This window comes from Sycon ciliatum, chromosome 6, assembly GCF_964019385.1.
Source record: "Sycon ciliatum chromosome 6, ocSycCili1.1, whole genome shotgun sequence".
Taxonomy (NCBI): Eukaryota; Metazoa; Porifera; class Calcarea; order Leucosolenida; family Sycettidae; genus Sycon; species Sycon ciliatum.
The window spans coordinates 30,275,646-30,300,243 of NC_088648.1; the positions used below are offsets into that span (position 1 = coordinate 30,275,646).

At 45.7% G+C, this 24,598-nt stretch overlaps 1 protein-coding gene across 1 annotated transcript in view; it reads left to right on the forward strand.

Moving 5' to 3' along the window:
- Positions 1-9,843: 9,843 nt before the first annotated feature.
- The window catches only part of LOC135820201 (uncharacterized), a 34,570-nt gene continuing 19,815 nt past the window's right edge, over positions 9,844-24,598 (forward strand). Inside the window, exons 1-6 of the mRNA XM_065333513.1 lie at positions 9,844-9,946; positions 14,662-14,767; positions 15,748-15,796; positions 17,693-17,797; positions 20,470-20,625; positions 23,919-24,018. Coding sequence (XP_065189585.1) covers positions 9,844-9,946; positions 14,662-14,767; positions 15,748-15,796; positions 17,693-17,797; positions 20,470-20,625; positions 23,919-24,018 — 619 coding nt within the window. The remainder of the gene's footprint in view (positions 9,947-14,661; positions 14,768-15,747; positions 15,797-17,692; positions 17,798-20,469; positions 20,626-23,918; positions 24,019-24,598) is intronic.

A 24,598-nucleotide genomic window follows, 5' to 3' on the forward strand; every position in this document is an offset into this window, starting at 1 on the left:
TGGACGCCGTTGAAGTCAGATTTAGACAGAATGGACCGGTTTCACCATGCCAACATTCGTTCCATCCTTGGCGCATCGCGAGGCCAACAGTGGGAACAGCGCATCTCCTCACAGGAACTGCGAGCACAGTGGTGTTGATCTCACACCATCATCACGCATGGTGCAGCAGAGACGGTTGGAGTAGCTTGGGCACCTGGCTCGTCTTGATGACACCAGAGTACCGAAGCAGTTTCTGTTTGCCTGTCTCCCCTGGTCTCGGCCATTCTGCAACGACCTCGTTGTTGCTGGAAGGACACCATCCACACGGACCTATCTGTGGCTGGAGTGCGTAACTGGTTCGAGTTGGCAAGCGACCGTGGAGAGTGGCGTGGAGTGGTGCCAGCAGCAGGTGAGGACAAGGAACCTGCCCCGAAGAACATTGAGTGCCCAACCTGCAACCGTCTGTTCCGCCGTAGCTGTGACATGGCCTGGCACAAGTGTTCGACAATCCGTCAGCTCCCTGTATCGGAGCAGTCTGGGTCAGTGCAGTGTGCAACATGCAACCGATGGCTACGTGGCAGGGGAGGGTTTCAGCGCATAAGTGCCGGGTGGGTGATGATGACCAGCCCCCCCCCCCCCCCCCGACGGTTCCGGAGGGGGCAAGATCTGGATCGCCACTTGGAGCATTGCCTTCCTCCCCCTGTAAGGGTGCGTTCAGACTACAGATGAAAAGTGACCGATTGGGAAAGTTTCCGAGGTGATTTGATCACGTAACGTTACTGGCGGAAATGTTTTGCTGCAGTAAAACTTTTCCGGCGGTAAAAATAGTGTTCAGGCCGGAAAAAAGGGAAAATCCTTTCTCAATGCCGCGGCGAGAGCTGCAAAACTTACGTATTAAACGGTACCGTTAGTTTATCGGTAGTGCGAATGTCCTTCACGGTTTATTATCGGCATTCACGGTTTGACGGGGTTCACGGTAGTCTGAATGCGCCCTAACCTCTATGACAGTACCTCCCATCTGGGAGCGGCGTGGCCAATTCTGGCAGCTGTCAATAGTAGTAGCCCATCTTAGGCCAAGTGAAACAAAATGATTGTTTATCGTCAGCGCCCGCCCCAAGTTTTCACCCTCCCGGCCGAATTATTTTATTTTTAATACTGGTAAATGTACTGTATGTACTGCGGTCTACAGCCTCTAATCAGCATGGCCGTAGAATTTCGAAGGTCAAGTCCACAGACTGAACCATAACTCAGTTGCTATGGGCTTGAAAAGTGAAACTGATCATAAGCTGCCTGATTTTCTTCGTTTTTCTACGTAACGTTGGTTGTTCCACTTTTCAATATCCTCTGGGGTTGCGAACACCTGCCCTACAGCCATACATGCATAATAAAAAATAAAATTAAAAACCTCCCGTCCGCCCCGATTTCTCGGGAAAACCTGACGATAAACAATCAATATATTTTACATAGCCTTACAGTGCATTTCAAAACTATAGACGCGTAGGGTTTTTGAAATATTTCAAATTTGGCTGGAACTTTTTGAGAATAGTTTTCGGAATATTGCTCAGGATCGCTCCACAATTACTCTCATATAGTTTCTAAAGGATTGGATAACAGACACCCAATTTGGAAAAAAATATGCACAAAGTGATCACAGATTTTATGTGGTATAGATGCTGGCATAACGGTTTTTGCCTAAGTACGCGTCTATAGTTTTGAAATGGACTGTAAGTTATTATTTTATCCAGACAGAATTACGAATGATGATCTGTATTCCAGATGTGACTCGCAGCCACTGTCGGAGCTTGTTGCCAAGCGACGCCGTAGCCTCACTGGTCGCCACTGGCCATGTGCTGAGGATGAGTAGTGAGCAGTCACCCCCTTGCCTTGCGATGTCCTGCTATTTTCAAGCGGGGTCACGTGGACGAAGGGACCGTCCCGCAGCTACTCTCCCTACCACCATCATGAAGGACCTGGCAGGGCACGACGTTCCTTTGAAGAATGCCAGCGACCTAGTAGAAGGAGCACGAGCATTTGCTGCAGACAAGTCGAAATGGAGATCAGACATTGTTTATGGATGAGTTTTTTGTTGACTGGAGACAGAAGCGGACTTGGCTTAATTTCAGTGTATTCTCATGCATTGGTCTTTGGCCTTTGTACGCGTGCTGTGGTATTATTATTATTATTATTGGAAGTGTGAGTTACGAAGTCTGCTGGGATGACGACTACACCATAGCTCAGTGGTTAGAGCATCGCTGGCTACAAGCGAGGGTCCCTGGTTCGAGTCCTGGTGGTGACAGTCAATTTTTTCTTCAGACTTTTCCCGTTTGTCTCTTTCCCTCAAACCAGTTAATATTATTATTATTATTTTACAAGAAGTCGGAGGCGGATAATACTTTAGTTACGAAGGTACGTGTTGGGTCGTAAGCATCCACGAAACACACATCCAGTCAAAATAAGGCACTTGTCAAAGTATCCGAACGTTTTCGGTCCCTTCTCATCAAGGATTATACAGGGAATGGCTCAAGTTGGAAAGACTAAAACTTATATAGCGTAAAGATATGAGATAACAACACTAGTGACAAGGTGGAAAATTATCAAGTTCAGCACGACACAAAACTCGAAGGAAATAATAATAGTGACAAGAACATAGTGAGAAAATTAAGTTACATTGTTAACACCTCGACGAGGAGTAACACCAAACAATTGTAGCGACAACACATTTTCTTTCTGTACGCAAAGTTCAGGATCTAACTTACAGATATACAAAGCTTCTAACACAGCCAGATGCAACGCACATCTACCACGTGACAATATTGAGAACACATTATCACTGTACAACTCACGACAATTGGTACGGGCTGACAGAAACGAAACGAAACGAACCTCAATATCGAACACCGGACAAGTTGGAGTAAGAAGATCAATAGAAATCCGCAATGGAGGAGACGTAGCTGAAAGGACACTGGGCATCGCGCACACAACGGCTAGTGTCAGAAAACGTGGAAGGCCGCGGAAAAGCAAAGAGACGGATAGTGGTGATGCCGCGAAGAGGCGAGATGACGGGACATTGGAGGAGACAACACCTAACGGAGCTAAGAATCGCATTTCGTCCATCAAGCAACATCTGTCAGCCCGTACCAATTGTCGTGAGTTGTACAGTGATAATAATGTGTTCTCAATATTGTCACGTGGTAGATGTGCGTTGCATCTGGCTGTGTTAGAAGCTTTGTATATCCGTAAGTTAGATCCTGAACTTTGCGTACAGAAAGAAAATGTGTTGTCGCTACAATTGTTTGGTGTTACTCCTCGTCGAGGTGTTAAAACTTAATTTTCTCACTATGTTCTTGTCACTATTATTATTTCCCTCGAGTTTTGTGTCGTGCTGAACTTGATAATTTTCCACCTTGTCACGAGTGTTGTTATCTCATATCTTTACGCTATATAAGTTTTAGTCTTTCCAACTTGAGCCATTCCCTGTATAATCCTTGATGAGAAGGGACCGAAAACGTTCGGATACTTATGACAAGTGCCTTATTTTGACTGGATGTGTGTTTGCGTGCATACATGTACTTACGACCCAACACGTACCTTCGTTATTAAATTATTATTATTATTATTATTAAGTTCACTTCCCCAACTGATCCATTGAATTTGAAGTTCTCCCAATCCGTTCAAAATATTATTATTAAGTTATTATTTACTTGAGTATCATGACGAACGTGTAGCTGAAATAGACCAAATGAAAGACGACGCGAAAATGTTCAAAGCAACACGACTACTGCGCCGACAGCAGCAGTCACCAGTTGTGGTTGAAGACTCTGATGGCAAACTCATTGCACAACCTAGTGAATCAGTCGAAGCATTAAGGCAACACTTCCGTGCTATATTCTGTGATCCTGCTCTGGAGTCATCTAGGCTCTTACGGACAGAGGAAGACCTTAAAAACCCTATAAAGCAGCCAGAGGTACATGCCGCAGCTAAGCGCTTGAATAATGGCCGAGCTTCGGGACCAGATGGGATACCTGCTGAACTTATCAAATATGGAACACCAGCACTGTTCTCGAACATTGCCACTACATTCAACAATTATGCCAAAGACAAATCACTCAAGCTAGGCGATGGGCTACTGATCCCGATACCAAAGCCGGGAAAGAAAAGAGGTCCTCCTGGAAATGTAAGGCCAGTTACCCTGTTGAACACCCTACGTAAACTTCTTTCATTGGTCATCCTGACGCGGATCAAGCCAGCTATCAATGGGTACTTGTCACTGAACCAGAGCGGGTTCCGGTCAGGGAGAAGTACTGGAGACGTGGTATATAGCTATCGGTGGTTATCAGCAAGATGCCAGCGTGTTGCGCCGGAGATCTCAATCTTAGGCATTGATATGTCAAAGGCATTTGACACTATATCAAGGGTCAGGCTGATCAATATACTGTCAACAGTCATTGATCATGATGAGCTGCACATCATCCAGTGCCTTCTGACAGACACCACAATAAAAGTAAAGCTGAATAACATTCTCAGCCAACCATTAGTCACACATAATGGAACCCCACAAGGTGATTCTCTATCGCCAGTCCTGTTTACTGTCTACCTCGAGGCTGCATTGAGGTTGATTCGAGAGCGACTCTCACCGCGACCAGCATTGGATATTCAGCTTCAATTGCCCAATGAAACAGCGTATGCGGATGACGTAGACTTCATCAGCACCAGCCTACAATATTTGCATGACAATCAACCCATACTATCATCCTCGTTAGCGGAATACAATTTAAAAATGAATGAAGCCAAAACCGAATATACTACAATTAAAAGAGAAAAGGACAGAGTAGACGAGCGATGGCGGAACACGGTCAAACTAGGATCGATGCTTGGAGTGGAGGAAGATATCAGTCGGAGAAAACGTCTAGCAACATGCGCCTTACATCAGCTGTGGGTGATATGGCTAAGAGGTAACCATGCCCGTGAACCCCTTCGGATTAGGTTATACGGCAGCTTTATTCTCCCAATACTTCTTTATAACTGCGGCACATGGAGCCTGACAGAGACTCAAGAAAAGAAACTTGACTCGTTCCACCGCCAGCAGTTACGAGCAGTCATAGGGGTCAAATATCCCCGTATAATACGCAATGAAGCACTGTACAAGCGCACTGGCTCCAAGCCACTCAGCAGAATCATCCAGTCTGCTAGGTGGAGAATGTTTGGCCACATGCTTCGACTAGACACCTCATCCCCGGTCCAGCAGGCTATGTCAGCATACTTTCAGCCAGGAAGCTCAGGGTTCCGAGGCCGCCCGAGAACAACACTCCCGCGATCCATCAACAACGACCTGAAAAATTCCAGATCCACAAACTCCCTCACATCACACGAGGATCTAGTTGCACTGAGGCAGCTCGCCCAGGATCGTCGAAAGTGGAAGGAACTAATGTGTGCTGTGTGTAATGGCTGAAGTTATACAATTACACTAGATACCCTTGACAATAATAACGGATACAGTTACACTAGATACCCTTAACAATAATAACGGATACAATTACACTAGATACTCTAGATACTAGATACTCTAACAATTTTATCAAACATTATGATAATTACCACATCAAATGCTGCGGAGACCTATCCAGAATCGGCAATATGCTGGCCCTGGCCTGGAGATCTGCAACTATAATCAGCTTCTACTTTGCAACACTAACGGATTAGTCCCCTTTGTCGATTGATGGATCAATCGGTAGATTCGGCTCTGTTTTTCTTTCCTTTCTTTCTTGTTTTGAATTGTACATTGAACTCATTGGATTTCTTTGTATTCTGTATCTCGTTATCGGTATATTTCCCTCTAGCCCTCTCGCTTAGGATGAGCTTTCTTTTTTATGGCAGCTTAAGCGAAGGCTATATACCTGCTTTATGCAGGTTGATGCCAACGCGAACAAGCAAAATAATAATAATAATAATCATATACAGTCAGAAAGTGCGACAACAACACAAAACTGACAAGTACGAGCAAGATCTCAAGAGTTTATGAACTCTTGGTACGAGTACCGGCTACATGTAGGTACGAACTCGTACTGAGGCTGTGTTTTGAGGCTGATATGCCGCCAAAAGTCCACTTCTACACTACAGTCCTGTATGGTCACGTGAATCCGTTCGCGCGAAATTTGCATCTGCAGTGCCGTTCAAACCTGGCGCGAGATACGCACAGAAATACGTTTGTACGATTTTCTTGACCCGGGTTGATTTCAACCCTCCCCTTGGGGGGAAGGTTGAAATCAACCCGGGGCGAAATTTCAACCCGGGTCAAGCGCAATGCGTCATGTAAACGCGCCATTCACTTTGTGCACATGGCGGGTTGAAATTATTATTATTGTTATTAGACACAATCTCATAGCATGTGACAAGCATAGCTAATGCAGGGACAGAATCCCCTGAGAAAAGGGCGTTGAGCCAGCCACGGCAATAGTAAGCTACAGTCCGTTTCAAAAAGATTTACAACCCTGGCGATCGCCCGCGGAGTTTGGCGTCTTACCGTATGAGCACTCGAGCGCTGCCTGGAAAAACTCACTGTGAACTCGAAGAAATATTCCGCGCGAAAGCAGGAAAAATGACAACTCACTCACGTTGACACAGTCATGGACGTACGTCTGGTTTACAACAAACGAGTTCTTCCTCGTATCGATAATGGAGTCAGAGAGGACATGTCGAAACGAAAGTGTTGTAAATGTTGACGAGCTGCATGGGTCCGTTTTGTGACCAAAATAGTTTCTTTGAGCTGCGATGCAATTTACTCACCGTGTGACGAAAACGACATCGACACGGACTCATTCCCAAGGCCATGACTTGGCAAAGCTATCCGTGTGACTTCGACGACATTTTGAGAAAAGCAAACGCTTGTGAACGCTGATAGAAGACGGCGTTGACTGCTAAATTGAAATAAATTGGCGATCTTGAAATACTAAAATAAATCTCAAAAAGCTACAGCGCGATGACTTCCATTATAATTCACTCACACCATTGCAGTGTTGTGGGTGTGTTCACATGGCGTGAGCCAGTCAAGTGTCAGTCAGTTTGGCAGGAAGCGCGAGCTCCAACAACAAGTCGTTTGGTGCAGCCACCTTCTTTGTCTTGTACCAGCTTGATCACCAAAACAATGAAAAAAGGTTTGACGTGAGGATAGGTTGGGATTTGAACTCACAACTTCATGGTCAGCAGACAGCATTCATAACCACAAGGCCAAAAAGGAAAGGATAAATCGTGGGTTTCGATAAAAAATCGATACTGGTTTCCTGGGCAAATTGTAAACCATGGGAAAAGGCCGGAAACCTGGCCGAAATTCTAACTCCTTAACGGTTGGTCCAATTGTTCCGAAACCTTCACAGAACAATTTGCCGTGTCCTAACAAGCCATTCTATGTACTTTGTTGTCCAAATTTCCCTTATCTTCATACTTTTTAAGACCCAAACCTGATTGTAAATCTTTTTGAAACAGACTTACAGGAAAACAAAGCAAATATGAATTAAAGCAGAAAATGAATGGAAAATTACAAAGAAAAACGATTAACGGAAGTGAGCACTATCAAAATGCGTGCATCACCCAGGTATTCGAGAATGTTCTTCGATGATAATTATTGCGTCTAGTTCAGTTGTGATAGTAGATCTTTAAACTGACCAATAGAAGAACAAGTTTTCAGACCGTATGGTAATGATAACCAATGAGAGTAGCCGGAAAACAAAGGGGACTTTAGATACTGGGCTGACTTAACAAGAGGCAGGGTGAGCGCGTTACGGGTTGAGCTTGTCGAAAACCAATTGTACTTCATCATGTGTGAAGGGGTTTTAAGAAGAAATATCTTATGAACCAGTGTACAGAGATGGTGCTTATGACGAACGGAGAGAGGAGAAGTGTGTGCAAGTCGATAAAGGGCATCCGAAGGAAAACATCGATCCTTGTTGTAAAGAATTTTAAGTATAAATCTATGGTGGACTTCTAATTGGCTCAGAGTTGTGTCAGAAAGGCCACACCAAGCGGTATCGCAATAGTCGAATATAGGGAGAATATAGCACTGATAAAATAATAGTTTACACAAATCTGACCCGGGTCGAACTCAACCCGGGTTGAAACGCTTCATGTAAACACAGCCCAAGACATTCGACATCCTGATCTGAAGCCTCTTGTACGGGCAAAATTAATAAACCGATACAATCATGTCATGAAAATACAAAAGATGACCAAAATGATAAAGTAATATTGTTCTGATGACACCCGAGTTTCAAAATAATTACCCGGTACGAGGTGATTTGGCTTTTTTTTAAACATTTGGCATTTTTTAACAAAATTAATGTGTAAAATTTGCTTTTGTTCTGGCTGTTTCTCTGCTCCGGCGCGGATGGCTGTATATGGGTGGTGGCAAATGAGAGCCAGTTTATCGTAGATCAACATTGACTAGAAAATTTGGTGCATATAATTTAATTCTCCCTGCCACGTCGGTATAACTAGTGGTGAGTGCTTTGCCATTTTGTGTAAAATGAGCCCCTGAATGGACGAGGAGGAAGGGACCGGCGGATTCTGCTCGAAAAGGTGGCAGATTCTGCTCGAAAAGCAGTGAAATTGGCAGAACCATACAAACCTTTTGGCGGGCAATTCCTCGAATTCTGCTCCATTTCTTTATCCACATACCAAACATGCATGAAACTTACCAGAAAAAGTACCGAATTCTGCCAATTTTTCTGCCGGCAGAACCCGCGGGACCCTACGAGGAGGGCAGTGAATTGCTTCCTCAGGGCCTTTGGACGACGTCAGGCCGTCTTGCCATCACTAGAGACAGTAACGAATAACACTAGGTCACTGAATACACTCTGTGAGAACGAAAACATGGCTGCGATGCTATGCTACCTATCCAATTCCACCGTATAACACAGCCAATACAAAAACACGGCTTTCGCAGCATACAATGCAGTTCACTCCTCTGTTGACAGATTAATTTTCATCCACTAGCAATCCTTGAAGTGACATCTATCAACTTCAGAACATTGATGACCGGATATCCCAGTTTGTTATGACATTTGACAATTTGTTAAAAAATGACACACCAATTATTTGAATCCTGAGAATACTATGAAAGTAGGACATGATTCAAGACACTTTCCAAAGTGGGATCATTCCCATTTTTGGACACAACGGGCATGAAGGATAGCACTTCCACTTCCATTTGGACGTAGCTTGTCTAGAAGTGACTGAAAAACGTCATTTTACAACCATGTTAAAAAAGCCAAATCACCTCGTATGTATTTTTTTATTTTATTTCGGCCAGTCGGCTATAATTTTCGTCTTGGTGGTTAGACAAGGGGGAAGTGACCATGCATGTAGGCCCATGCATTGTATACATGCAGGGGCGTGAGCCCGCCTTTCGGCACCGGGATCGGGAGTTCACTCGACTTGACTCTACTCACTACTGTGCTGGGGCGCATTGGCCTTGGCTTGGGTGCACCGAGTGGACGTGGGCGTTTGCTGCGAAGTGGGCGTTTGCAGTGGACTGGTACAATGTTGTACTACTCCCACATCACCAAAGCGCCAAGAAACTCCTGCACAGCAGGCCTGCTGCTGCAAGCAAAAGCTGTGGCTTGCTGAAAAAATGTGCATGCCACGAGCAGGATAGGCGATATTCGAATTGCATGTGTTTCCTTTTCACGCACATGTACCGTATGTGGGAACAATGTATTGACTATTGCCTATTGGTGGGAACAATAATTCTGGGCTGCCTGTCGTCCAGATCTCTACGACGCTTGAAGTAGTTCTTATAGTAGCTGACCACTTCCTCAGCTGAGTGGGAGTCGCACTTTTGTGTGCCGCGAGAAGAGAAGTTGGACACGGAACATGGCAGGGTTCTGTGGAGTTTCCTTGTTTCTAGTCCTGGTCGCAGCAGCCGGCCAGCAAGTGTTCGCCCAGCTACCGAACTGCACCAGAACCTCTTCAACAGGTGCGTTCTGGGCCTTATTTGGCAACTAATTGCTTTCTCCTTGTACTTGTAGTTGTAGCCATGTACAGTCTGTATCGGCTATAGCGTACCCTTTTGATTTCCGTGATTTTATCACTATAACCGATGCATCTCTATAATTATTAGGGCTCAAACGATTAGTCCGATTAACCGGTTGCAGACCGGTTACGAAGAATTAACGGTTAACCGATAAAGATAACGGTTACGCAGTAACTTTTCAGTCAATTTTTCAAGTATCAGGTCGTTGCAAAGTGTGCACTTTCGCGGGCAGTCGCACGCGTACGCAATTTCTGGGCTGTCAACTCGGCCATATCTGGTCTCTTGGTGTGAGAGTATGTATGAATGAGCATGCAAGAGAATGTACAAGTGTGCGTTGTACTGAATAGGGTACATTTTTTGAATGAGTATAGTCAAATATACGGTTAAAAAAGAGTCCGTAGGATTGCCGTGGCTTATAGGTTATAACCGGTTAACCGACCGTTAGCTTAGCAGTTAACCGTCAGGGGTAAAACCGTGACCGTTTGAGCCCTAATAATTATGCGATACGATCGATTTTTTCTTTTTTCGATCGACACTTGAAAGGCAAGGAAATACAGTCTTCCAGCATGGCGTTTTGACAAATGAGCATGCTGCATAGTTGACAGTGCCCGCATTTCCATACAAAAATTCTGTTATGTACATGTACATGTATCACTATAAAAATAAGCAACGTGAAGAAAGTAAAAAATAGGGCCTTTGATATTATCAAGAGTACATAACCCCAAGGCCAAGAGTGTGCAACTGCCTGCACAACCTCTATGCTGTGCTGCGACGGCAGAACTTCACATCACATGACATGGTTCAAAAGGTTATGCTGGCAAACAGTGCAAACTGCAAAGTGACCACAAGAGAGTTGTACCCAAAGCTGGGCTGCGTACAACCCTGTATCTATCATGCACAGAGTGCAAATAATGTGTACGGGTTCATCACGTGATGTGAAGTTCTGCCGTCGCAGACCCCATAGCTGGAGTTGCACACACACACACACAATTGGGGGTTAGGCCATGTAAAATATATTGATTGTTTAACGTCAGATTTTTCCGAGAAATCGGGGCGGACGAGAGGTTTTTAATTTTATTTTTTATTATGCATTTATGGCTGTAGGGCAGGTGTTTGCAACCCCAGAGGATAATGGAAAGTGGAACAACCAACGTTACGTAGAAAAGAACGAAGAAAATCAGGCAGCTTATGATCAGTTTCACTTTTCAAGCCCATAGCAACTGAGTTATGGTTCAGTCTGTGGACTTGACCTTCGAAAATCTACGGCCATGCCGATTAGAGGCTGTCGACCGCATACAGTACATTTACCAGTACTAAAAAATAAAATAATTCGGCGGGGAGGGTGAAAATTTGGGGCGGGCGCGGACGATAAACAATCCATTTTTTTACTTGGCCTTATATAATCTTGATATTATTGCTACATGTATTTTAAGGTGGCAGACTACCCAAAAATTCGCTGAAAAATCGAATTTGTAAATTCATCTTGAGTGCTACGTCAGTTGAAAGAGCATGAATAGCTGCAAATTCTCTGAAAATTGTGTCCCTATCTGACCAGCCGTTCAAGAGTTATGGCCGAAAATGTGCCCTTGCAAGGAAAGAATTTTTTTGTTGCACGCTGTCATTTGTTGGCAGCACTGTATTTGAATGTGAGCAGACCGTGCGCAACTTGTCGTATCATGGAAACACGCGAAAGTATGCAGAATTTTGCTCCAAGTCCAAAAAAGTCCAAAAAATCACGTTAAAAAACCACGTGCAGCAGGACTTTTGCCAGCACCCTCGTGACGTTGCAGATATGTGGCTTGATTATTGTAGTTGACGTTGATTTAGTGACTTTGGCAAGTTTGAGTCGAGTCAAGAAGTCAGGTAGGATTCAGTCAGTACTAGGCAGTAGTGCCAGTGGAACGTGAGTGGTAGTCTTTGCCGGTTTCTGAGGGTATCCTGGATTTGGTGTGCAGCGCTGTGGAAATGGCTTGCTGTGGAGGTCCCAGCACTGGATGTTGTATCAAAGGTACGACCTCGTAGCACGTGCTAAACCTAAAAAAAATTCAAAAATTGACTTGGGTCTGTGGGAGTCTGTGAGAGAACGCCCACTTGTTCCGTTGTGACAGATTGCAGGGCCACGTTGAAGGGCCCTACCCCACCACCCATGGCTGCTTCTGGACTTGTTTTAGGTTTGGGTCCCGCGCACGGACAGAATGGGCACGAAAATGTGAAAAAAATGTAAATGCATGGTTTGGCTCCTGGGTGGCTCGCACACCGTGGCACTATGCCGGAAATTTGAGTTTTTCCGGCCTGGAAAGCCTGTCAGTGAGGCGCAAGAACTTGTAAATCATGTCCTGAGGGCCAGCATAGTGGCAGGAGTGTGTGGTCAAAATTTCACTCAAATCTATTGAGAAACACGAAAGTTACGGTCAATTGAATGCCATATGAAATTTATGGGTAGGCTGCCCCCTTTTAAAGTTATCACTATAGCCGATAATAATATAGTGTGTTATGCATGTTTTGATTCTTTGTTGACATCATAATATCCGATATATCATTACACCCGATAATATTGGTTATAGTCACACAATATACAGGTGAAATCCTGATAATTCGAACCTCAAAATGCCAGGAAAAAACTTCTAATTATCCGGACATTCAAATTATCCAAACATGAACCCACAACTCAATATGTACGCGGTCCTGGAAAAACTTCTAATTAAGCGGTATGTTCGAATTAAGCAATATTCGAATTATCAGGATTCCACCTGTAGTGATATTTGTACTGGATAAAATACGTTTTGCTTTTGATATTTTCGTACCAATATCACTGTAGCCGATATTATTCTGATATCCGGTCACTCTATAGCCGATACAGACTGTACCCATGTACCTGGCGTGCACTGCATCTACTCTACCATGTACTTGCTGTTGTGCACTGTACTTGATCTCGTGTTGCATGCTGGTCGTGGAAAGCGGATGGGGATGGCCAGTAGTATGGCACATCAGACATGGGCAAGTCGACATGTAAGCGTGGACCCATGGTCATGCGCGAAAATGCCACACGTTTGTGTGTGAAAATTGAACTCGGATATTGAGCCAATGTTCTAGGGGCTCCCGTAAGAAGACCATATGTCTGTGGGAAACACCCTAGTAAAATATAATAATAATAATAATAATAATAATAATAATAATTGAACTCGGATGGTGAGCCAATATAGGTACTACTAATAAACAGGTCACAGCACTAACAGCATTGAACACATCACTTCTTTCACTTCGTGAATACAATAAGACAACTGAAAATGACACAATTCTGCAGTGATCGACCTTCTCTCTCACGGAGCTAAGCAGAATGTGCGTCATCACCTGTAGTCGCCATGGAAACGCAATCAGAAAATCGGCGATATGGCAAGTTTGCAATATCGTACGGAGGCGAGAGATATACCATCGGAACCGATATGAAATTGTCTTTCATCTGAGCCCTACTTGAAAAAATCGATGCACTTCCCCTTTAAAGCAAAAAGGTTTGGTATTTTTGAGCCACCACCCACCCACCAACTCTCTCTGCAGGTGAAACGAAGTCCAAAAAAATAGTGATTTCAATTTTTCGTCACCCAGGACCATCTCTCCATGCGCATTCAATAATTACTTTCCCGCCGGAGGCAGCGTACATTGCCAAGCTGAAACCTGAACTGTGTGTGCAAAAGAAGTATGTGCGAAAGTTGTCAGTGTCTTGGCATTGTAGCACAGTGGTCGACACTGTTGTTTGGTAATATTTATTGTTTCACTACGTACCGTGCTGGCAACTGAAATCCGATCTCCTGAGCGGTGCGCTCACATCGCAAAGACCCAGCACGGGATGGTAAAACTACGACACATAGACCACTAGAATGTGGATGCACCGCTAGGGGGTCGGATTTCAGTTTCCAGCACTGTAGTTGTCCACACTAGTGCTATCTTTAAAAATGATTATTTTCAAAACGAAGCTCCTAGAATCCACCCTACCCCAAGCAAAAAAAAATCGTTCTGGAAAAAGGAAAACGAAGGCTTCTTATCTTTTGCTACGCATGGACCGGGCAGGTCCAATCTAATTGCTCCGAAACACACTCATGCACTATGCACACGCATGCACGCACACACACACACACACACACACACACACACACACACCTCAGACCTCAGACCTGCCCATCGCGGAAGCGATGATGATAGCGAACAGCTATGTTAGACATAGCATCTTGTCCTGAGATTGCACCATTCAACAGCTTGCAAGGCACACGCACACACCTTTGACCTTTGACGCCCCATCTCCAGTGGAGATGATAGGCTACTGAGTTGGGCAGTACTTGATGTGACGCTTCAAATCGCCACTTCTCCTAAACGCTCTGCCGCATGCGCAATGAAAGTCCTTCGGTGCCGGGGGAGGAAGACGATGTTGATGGACCCGCCTGCGCCATTCCGGGCGATCTTGTGCGAGCCGATACCACTCGGACTCCGGAATATCCAGCGAGCACAGATCACCGACAATCGTGTCTCGCCAACGCTTCTTTGGCCCATGCCGTGGTCTGACACACACACACACACACACACACACACACACACACACACACACACACACACGCACGCACGCACGCACATTGACTCTCCTCTCCGTCTTTCTCTGCTATCTTTAGATTCAAGTGGTGAAAGCACAACGCGGGTGACCTGCTCCGGGCCCTTGTTCAATTTCACTTCTGTCGACTATGACATAGTTTTGGACAAGATTTATGCCGGCGGAACGTAAGCTTAGTCCATTGCACGTACAGTATTCTCCGGATCCTAAGCCGCACTTTAAACTCTTGTAATCCACCCTCAATATTCAGTGTGGCCTATATACTACGATGGTCAAGTGAATGGTTGCATACGGGGTAGATGCCTGTGTTTCGTGACGAAAATCTGGCCGTGGCTTATACTCCAGCGTGGCATGTCCCCCGGGGAAATACCGTACTTCTATGCGTATAGTTGGACAGGGGCGTCGCACGCGGTACGGTCACTACGGTATTGACCGTACCACTATTTGCCCCAAGTACCCCGTCACGGCGTAGATCAATAAAATGCACTGACCTGGGCTCTAAATTTCCAACATTTTCGGCTCAGCCATCCCTCCCCCCCCCCCCTCTCCCACGGATGAATTGTACTTCAGATGTCTGACCGTACCACACTAAAATACCTTCCGACGCCCCTGTAATGGATGAAGGAAGAGTGGGATATCGTGATTTAAGGTCCAGTTTCACTAGGAGTAGAGCTGTGTGTGTGTGTGTGTGGGGGGGGGGGGGGGGGGGGGAGTGTATGTGTTATGTATATATATGTGTGTGTGTGTGTGTGTGTGTGTGTGTGTGTGTGTGTGTGTGTGTGTGTGTGTGTGTGTGTGAACGTGTGAGCCGTGGTATGGGAGTGAGTGTGAGGCTAAGAGTGTGTGTGCAAGCTCCTACAGGTGTTGGTGTGGGTATTTTGGAAGCAACTGCATGGTAGCGCAAGTATATGTGTGGATTCACAGGGAGCGTGAATTTCGAAGTCTGAAGAAAATGTTGAACGGTCTCTGCTGGGATGACAGCTACACCATACATAGCCCAGTGGTTAGAGCATACGGATGCTGTTGGCCATGCCAGTATTTAGGCCAGGACTGAAATATTGGTGGCCATGTAATAGTGTGATTCATTGACGGCAGTAGAAGAATGTGAGTTGTTCCTATGACTGTGTCCTTGTGTTGCACCTTGCAGCAATGTCCTGTATCGCATTAACGCCGTAACAATGCAGATTGAACAGGAGGTGAGGTTTATTGTATGTGTACACAGCATTGGGTCAGTGTATACGGTATTCTTTCTCAGTGTTGCTCTCCTCTCGCCCTCTGCAACATCTCCCCTCCCCGACCTCTCCCCCCCCCCCCCGACCTCTCCCCTTCCCAACCTCTCCCCTCCCCACCCTTTCCTCTCTGCAACCCCGTCCCTCCACCCAAAGCACTAAAGTTAGAGTGCTCAACTGCGCTAGATACATCAAACGTTGCGCTTACATGTGGTGCCGTTAGAGTTGTTTCACATCAGTCTGTCATGTGACAAAATTTGTGCAGAAAGTAGGCCTAGCCCTAAATTTGCCGGCAATGCTTCCAGCAAAATATCGAAATTTCCTACGAAAAGAAATTGCTGGCAAATTCCGAGCAAAAATATCGAATTTACAGAGGACCGAGGTGTGTTTTGGCAATTTTATTCAAATTTCTTTGGTTTCATTGGGCCAATTTCGTGCTGAAATAGCTCGTGCAGGTTGTCAGGGGTACACAAATTTGAAATCATGCTACAAAATCCGGAATACTGACACCATTTAATTATAAGTTTTGCTTTCCTCATTAGAGTCACCATCCACTTTTACCAAAGTAGACGGTTCATTCGAAGCCATTTTTGCCACAAAGCAGGAGCAAAATGGAGCAAAATATCGGAAACGAAAGGCAATGCCAAGCAAAATACAGAAAGTGCTCGGGCAAAATTTGCCGGCAAAATATCGAAGCGCCCCGAGCAAATTTGCGCTAGGCCTATTGTGCGGAGATGTAGCCAACATGGCTGACATCATGTGACCCATTGATGCAAGGGTTGAGTGGAGTAGGAACCAACATGGCTGTCCCTGTATGGTCATGTGACAAATGTGAAACCACTCCATACCAAGGAGATTTGCCGTCACCATGAGAACATAGTGAACCAAAGAGAGGCTCAGTGCCAGGTAAAGTTGAGAAAACTTAGCGAACGTGGGTGAATTCACGAGTTTGCACTCCGTTTGCGGAAGTTGTCTACATAGCGTACGTACTGTATTAAAAACTATAAATTTTCGGCCCGTTAAAATTCCGGCCTCCCAAGGCTAAAACACATTTCAGCCGCACTAAATTTTCGGCCTGTACTGCTGCTACCAAGAGTGCATAAACAAGAGTATGCAACTGTGGTGATGGGTCAGTGCGCGGCGCGCTGCCTTCATTAAGTAACTTGCCTTCATCACGCTCTGAAAGCATGCATTCAAACTCACAATTTCTCGTGCGAGCCCATCCGTTTTTGCTCGATTCGTTCCAGTACCTACGCGATCTCTAAATTCTGGCGCGTGAACTCCAGTTCCGTACGAAAGTTCATTTCAAACCAGAGGGAAAGTGCGGTGTTTGATTTTCCGCAGTGCGCGGACTGCAGCTGAATGATGTAATGAAGGCAGCGCGCCGCGCATCTGGCCCATAGAAAAGAGATCACAGTTGCATACTCTTGTTTATGCACTCTTGCTGATACCTGTACTTACGGTCACAATGAACCTTGCAAAGCAAAATTTCGACCGCAGCAAAATTTCGGCCAAATATGCCCAGGTCGAAAATAGCCGAAAATGAGTATGCGCCAAAAATTTCTTGACTTTATTACAGTACGTGAGGCTCCGATAGCGGAGGTGCTCCATAAGTGGATTGGGGGATACATTTATGACCCCCGCTCAGGGTCGTAGACTTTCACGTCTGGAGTTGCCATGGGCAGCTACATGCACGTGATCCGAAAACACTGTATGGCGGAACACGGATCAGCATGCGGTATACGTATAGAGTTTTCGTAGAACGACTACGGTTTTTACTGACGCAATTACGTAGTGCCGAACCTCTCTAATGTCTTCGTTCTTTACGTCCTGTTCTTTTCCCGTTCATTGTAATCGTCTTAGGTATATGTGGGCAATGATTATCACCGAGACCAATGCTTGAGTGATTGCCACCTGTGCGTTACCGGAGATCAACGCTTCGTCACAACCAGCTGCCGTTCCGTGGTGGTGAGCATTATCCGTGTGTGGTTGTGCGTGTGTGTGTGTGTGTGTGTGCACATGCATGTGTGTGTGTGTGTGTGCATGTCTGTCTGTCCCTCCGTCCATCTGTTTTTCTGTCTTTTTAGCAAGATGTTAATCCTTCGAACAATGACACACCAGCAAATGTCCAGCTAGAAAATCCATAGCTGACAAAGTAACTAGCTGAAGAATACTGTAAAACGGGTTACTATGGCGACGTAAACATGTTTGCGAATTTTGCGAGAGGCCCCGAATCGCAAACTTTGAACAACGCAAACTCGCGCCGTGTAAAGTTCAGTGCAAGGAGTTACTCGACTGTGTAGAACGACTGTAGAACGACTCGCAAACATTAAACAGCGCAAACCAGTCTCAATTTGTAATACGCAAACATTTATTGTCGCAAACGTTACCCGTTTTACAGTACCACGGAAGGAAGACGTTTTTACTGAGGAATCATTTCCATTCAGCAGATGTCAACGTCTTGCTTCCGTTGTGTGGTTTGGCTGTCTACTTTTGTATGTTTGTGTGTCGGTCTGTGAGTCTGTGTGTCTGTGTGTCTGTGTGTGTGTCTGTCTGTGTGTCTGTCTGTGTGTCTGTCTGTCTGTCTTCTATCTATCTATCTATCTATCTATCTATCTATCTATCTATCTATCTATCTATCTATCTATCTGTCTATCTACGACTCGTATCTCTCTGTCTGTCTGTCTGTCTGCCTGTCTGCCTGCCTGTCTGTCTGGGTGTATGTGTGTTTGTCTGTCTGGGTGCCTATATCTGTCAATGCATACCTGGCAACCATCCCGATTTGGCCGGGACCGTCCCGATATCGCAGGGTGGTAATAGGCACCCAAAAGTGTATTTTTTGCAAGCCTCACAACTACATTTGGTAACATTTTCATTACGGAGTCATCGTCAGCTTTAGACATGTCATTGTACCCATCTCAGGTGTACAACGGTTAGTAGGTATGGGATGAGAGGGGGAGGGTGGGAGGGGGGGGGGGGGAGGGGTGCATGTGTGTGCTTACGTGTCACTTGTAAGTTATAGACACGGTGCACTGTGCCGGGCCGTGTTTTCATTGCATCTAGCATCTGCCTGCCTGCTTGTCTGCCTACCTGCCAAAACCACAGCCAGGATGGAGGAGTGCAGGGCACATTTTTCAGATGCGCAAACGATTTCTTTTATGCTCATGCAGCCTGGAGCATGAGACAGGTCTTGTGTCTGAATCGTCGGCATGGCGACAATGCATGTAACCTGAATAAAGCTGAGAACAGGATGAAATGCACACTCATGACTTTATGCACACACACACACACGCACGCACACGCACACACACACACACACACACACACACACACACACACACACACACACACATACACACACACACACACACACACACACTATAAGTCCGATTGGTCTAGTGTTATATGTCTACCGTCGTTAGTACGACATTGGTTACAAGACAAACCTCATTAGTAGACAACGATCGGAAATCCCCTGGCGCCTGAAACGCGTACATTCATGTCCGCATAGTAGACTATACTCGTTATAAGACAAACAATCCGAAACCGCCGGGGTTATCTACTAAGTATTAACGAGGGTAGACCTGTACGTTTCCTTGTCCCATTCTCACCGTTTTGCTTTTGGAAATTCACCACTTTTCTGCTCGTCTTCCTTGGATCTCGATTGTGATGTGCTCCAACTAATGAACGCCACAAGATAACGTTGCTTTGGAAACGCTAGAGCAGCCCCGCGTGCGTGAGCTTTTGCTCTTGTTTCTAGATGTGACGCCGGTATGCATCAATTTCCTTAGAGACAAGAATGCATTTACACTACTCAGAAGTAGGACACACTTCAGGCTCTTGAACATTTTGAAAGTTTTCACTAGTATACTCTCATGCCTTATCATCATTTTAATCCATTGTCCATGTTCATTTGATTTTGCCTGTATTTCACCTGATGATACGGCATGAACGTAAACTAGTCGAAACTTTCAAAATGTTCAAGAGCCTGAAGTGTGTCCCACTTCTAAGTATAAATGCATCAATTTCCCCGTCGTTAATTTAAAAGTTTTGCGAGGCAAGTCCACTACAACCGTCGCACACACTGTGATACCAGCTCTGCATACAAGGTCATAAACGGTCATGCTCATAAATGTACTAGAATGGGTTGTACCTGCAAACTATGGGGCAACTTGCCCCACCAGTAGATGACGGTGGCCATCGTCGATGCACACTTCCCATTGTTTGCATTTCCTTTCACAGTCGTCACATGATGTACTTGTACTCAAACTAGTGAACGTCACAAGAAAACGTGTTTGGCAACGCTACAGTCCATTTCAAAACTATAGACGCGTAGGGTTTTGAAATTTTTCAAATTTGACTGGACCTTTTTGAGAATAGTTTCGGAATATTGCTCAGTTTCGCTCCATAATTATAGTTTCTAAACGATTGGATAACAGATGCCCAATTTGGAAAAATTATGCACAAAGTGATCACAGATTTTATGTGGTATAGATGCTGGCATAACGGTTTTTGCCTAGGTACGCGTCTATAGTTTTGAAATGGACTGTAGGCCGACTTCGCTTGCGTGTTTGTGCATAGAGTCACGAGTGTGCATTCACTGGCCTTTGTTTCTACATTGTTTGCATTCCCTTGCGCAGTCTTCGGATGGCTGCCCTGCTAGTCTTCGGGCGATCTGCGAGAACACGATGGTCAAAGTGCAGGTGTTCCGGCACGCCAGCAGTAGCAGCCACCTTGTCACCTGCGGCACCGCTCCGCTCAACAACCAGAGCTCATCAAACTGTCAGATACGAAGCGTAAGTGTGTTGAACGCAGGGCCGGCGGAAGCGGTTTTTCATCGGTCCAGCCATATCCTAGGCGAACGTTCATACAGTCTTTGTATGATACTGCAAAACATGATGTTATTTTCGGTGTTACTTCAATTTCGGTGATTTCGGTAGAGAAACCAGGCACCTAAATTTAAATTACACCTAAAAGGCACTAGAGTATGCACTGCATGTGAAGGGAAAGCTGGTCGCCTAATTCTACATTACGCCTGAAAACCTGGCAGGTCCCTGGCACCGAAATTTTGATGCACCTAAAATTACTTGTTTTATAGTATGGAGGGCAGGCAGTACTACTATACATGATCCCTCAGTCTCAGCAGGAAACAAGTGTTGGTGGCTAAAAAGTTGATCTGGCCATGACCTGACCAGCCAGACCGGTTCCACCCGGCCTGCACCTGTAATCACAGCTGCACGCTCTTGGTAACGCAACTCCTGGCCGCGTAAGCCCAGTGCTCATTGCCAGGAGTATGGCAGTGTGTAGTGTGAATGATGCGCGTGAGCCTCGGTTAGATGCAGGGGGTGTCGCCCGGGACACACTGCTGCGGCCACTAACGTATTCACCTGGCACGGCACACGCGTCTTCGTCCAATGCAAAGTAGCCGCTCATGCCTCTGGCTCCGTTGTCTCTATATTGTCAGGGGGTGGGTTGTGGTATAGAGTGTACTGCAAAGCGACAAACTTTCGCGGCACGCAAATTGGCGTTTTTTTTAAAAATTGGGCCGGTTCACAATGAGAAACGTTTGCGATTCTATCTCTTCAGTCGGATCTTGTACTGTCTACAATCAATGTACGGAGAGGTTTGCGGCGATTTATACGGTATTCGCGAATGTGTGATGGTTGCGAAAACAGCGAAATTTAATCTCTAGCGAAAGTTTCTCACTTGACAGTACACGGAAGGGTGACCATACCCCGCTGAGACCCTGTAATTCCATCCATCCGGGGGCGTCGGACACGGTACGGTCACTACGGCGTACCACTCTTTACCCCAAGTACCCCGTGAATCAATCCAATGCACTGATTTAGGCTCTGGATATCCCAAAAAAATCGGCTCGCCCACCCCTCCCCCATGAGTAGATTGCACTTGAGATGGCTGACCGCACCACACTGACCGCACCACACTAAAATACCTTTTGACACCATGCCCGGGATGCCCCTCTTCGCACTAGTAAGATCCATGTGTGTGTGTACGGTCAATGTACCGTGACTAGAGCGGGGCCAGGCATCGATAAGAATGCGGCTAGGGAGGGAAATATTATGGGGAAAAGAAGGAGATACCGGTATTAAATGGCGGAGGCTTGTTGTTCACTGCTGTCTTGCCTGATGCTACAAATAACCCTCATTGGAACTCTGACTTCTGTTCTGAAAGCAACAACTAAGTACAGAGAAACCTGTCTAAGACGACCGCTCAAGGGACCTTCTAAGCACGGTCTCTGTTACAAGGTGGTCTCCTTATCCAGGGTCACTTCACTGGAAGTAGCATCCCTTGGTCCTGGCTGTAGTGGTCTTCTGGAACAGGTGGTTGCCTTTTCCGAGTGGTCGCCTTGTCAGGTTTTACTGTAGCATTGCTTTGAAATGCAACATGAGCGGTCTTGTGGTGTGATCATCTCTATTTCAGGATTACCGAAACGCTAACGATTGTCCCGGGGGGGTGGGGGGAGGAAGAGGATATCCTATTTTTTTTTCAATTTTTGTATGTACTAGGAATCAATTCTATCTCCACTACATGCGCTCTCTGTACTGGCTGACCTCACCACATGTGCTCTCTGGCTGACCTCATCACACCAGCAACACGACTTCAAGTTGTAGACACTGACAAATGAAATTTCCTCCATACAGTGCTGTTGCAACCACTAAGGTCTCATCAGTGAAGGTTGAGAATAATGAATGGCTAGAATTAATTTGAAAGCACAGTTTTATACCTAGAATGACCGATCTTGCGCTTAGAGGTGACAGACGTGCTAAGTACTGACACACGGAGAAAAAGTGCAAAAATGACACTGTCGTAAAGAAAAAGGACCAAGAAACTACAAGTTACGCTATAATGTCCACTAACACCACCAGTTGGTGCAATGTTATCGCATGAGCTGATTGTTTAGTAACTTGTAGTTCCTTGGTCCTTTTTTCTTTACTATAACTTAAATTTACCCTTGGCTCTCCATCCATTAATGACACTGCTACGCGCCATAGCTGTACTGCGGACATCATTGATACTTGCGCAACAAATTCCAGCACTCCGAAATACAAATTCATAGCAGACTGAAAATAAGGATGCTACAGTCCATTTCAAAACTATAGACGCGCAGTGTTTTTGAAATATTTCAAATTTGGCTGGAACTTTTTGAGAATAGTTTTCGGAATATTGCTCAGGTCCGCTCCACAATTACTCTCATATAGTTTCTAAACAATTGGATAACAGATGCCCAATTTGGAAAAAATTATGCACAAAGTGATCACAGATTTCATGTGGTATAGATGCTGGCATAACGGTTTTTGCCTAGGTACGCGTCTATAGTTTTGAAATGGACTGTAAGTGCACAGTAAGGGGTCGTCCATAAATATCGAAAAAAATTCACAAAACGGAATAATTTCGTTATGGGATGGGAGGGGGAGGGGGGGGGGGGGGGGTTGACCAATTTCGTTTCAGAAAACTTTGATACAATGAGCATGTATACGGCCATAGTATCAGTGACACACTTGCGACTTTTGCATGTGTTATGTCAACATTTTTTTTACGTTCTGAGGGGTAGGAAGGGGTTGGGTCCAAACTAAAATAATTCGTTTGGTGAAAAAAGTTCGATATTAGAGAGGTTCCGCACTACGTAAAGTTGAGCAACTTTACGTTAGTGGGCGGGAAAAACCCGTGAATTCGCGAGTTTGCACTCCACTTACGGAAAGTTGTCTACGGAGAGTACGTAGATAGGGCTCTGATAACGTAGCTGGTCCGTAAGTGGATTGGGGACTTGGGGTACAATTTTATGACTCTCTCCCCAGGTCGATCTGGTCGTACACTGCCACGTTCGGAGTTGCCAAGGGCAGCTACGTGATTTGAAAACTCCGTATGGCGGAACACAGATCCGCACGCAGTTTACGTAAGACTTTCCGTAGATCGACTACGTTTTTTACTAACGTAATTACGTTATGCGGAACCTCTCTATTCACGGAAGTAGAGAGAAAGTTTGCAGAGCCAGTGCTGGGTACATCTTCTCGTCAACTATTCACAAATCACGACCTCATTGCTTTGCCACTGCTTTGTGTGCTCACAGCTTACCAACATATCTATAATCAGCGACAACTTCAGGGTTCCGACTGCCCCGTTACCGTGGAAACCCTTACATATTTCGATGGGAACCGATACAGTAAAAGGTACGGCTGGTTTAGGATTCTACTAGTGTGGGCAACAGAGTCCTTCACTTCCATATGCGAGCGTGAATAAATTGGCCGTGCCACGTTGTGTGTGTGTCTGTGTGTGTGTGTCTGTGTGTGTGTGTGTATGTGTGTGTGTATGTGCGTGCGTGCGTGTGTGTGTGTGTGTGTGTGTGTGTGTGTGTGCGTGTGTATGTGTGTGTGTGTGTGTGTGCCCAAGCACCTGTTGTTTGGCTTCCTACCGTCACCTCGGCCGGCGTGTGGTCTCCGTCGTCGCTGGAAGGATGTGATTTTGGCTGATCTTTGGCACATCGGCATTGAACATCTGGCCTGGTATGGGATTGCTCAGGATTGGTCTGCCTGGCGAGTGTCTGCCGTTGTACCGGGCTTCAGCGGTTCAACGGGTGGACTGTCTTATCTGCCACCGTTCGTTTCGCCGGCCAGGTTTCAAAGCAAGGCACAAGTGTAGCGCAGAGCGGAGTCTCCCCATCCAGGATCAGCGTGGTGCTGTGCAGTGTGGTACATGCAGGAGGTGGTTTCACTCTCATGGTGGCTTGCGTGTGCATCATTGTTTGCCCTG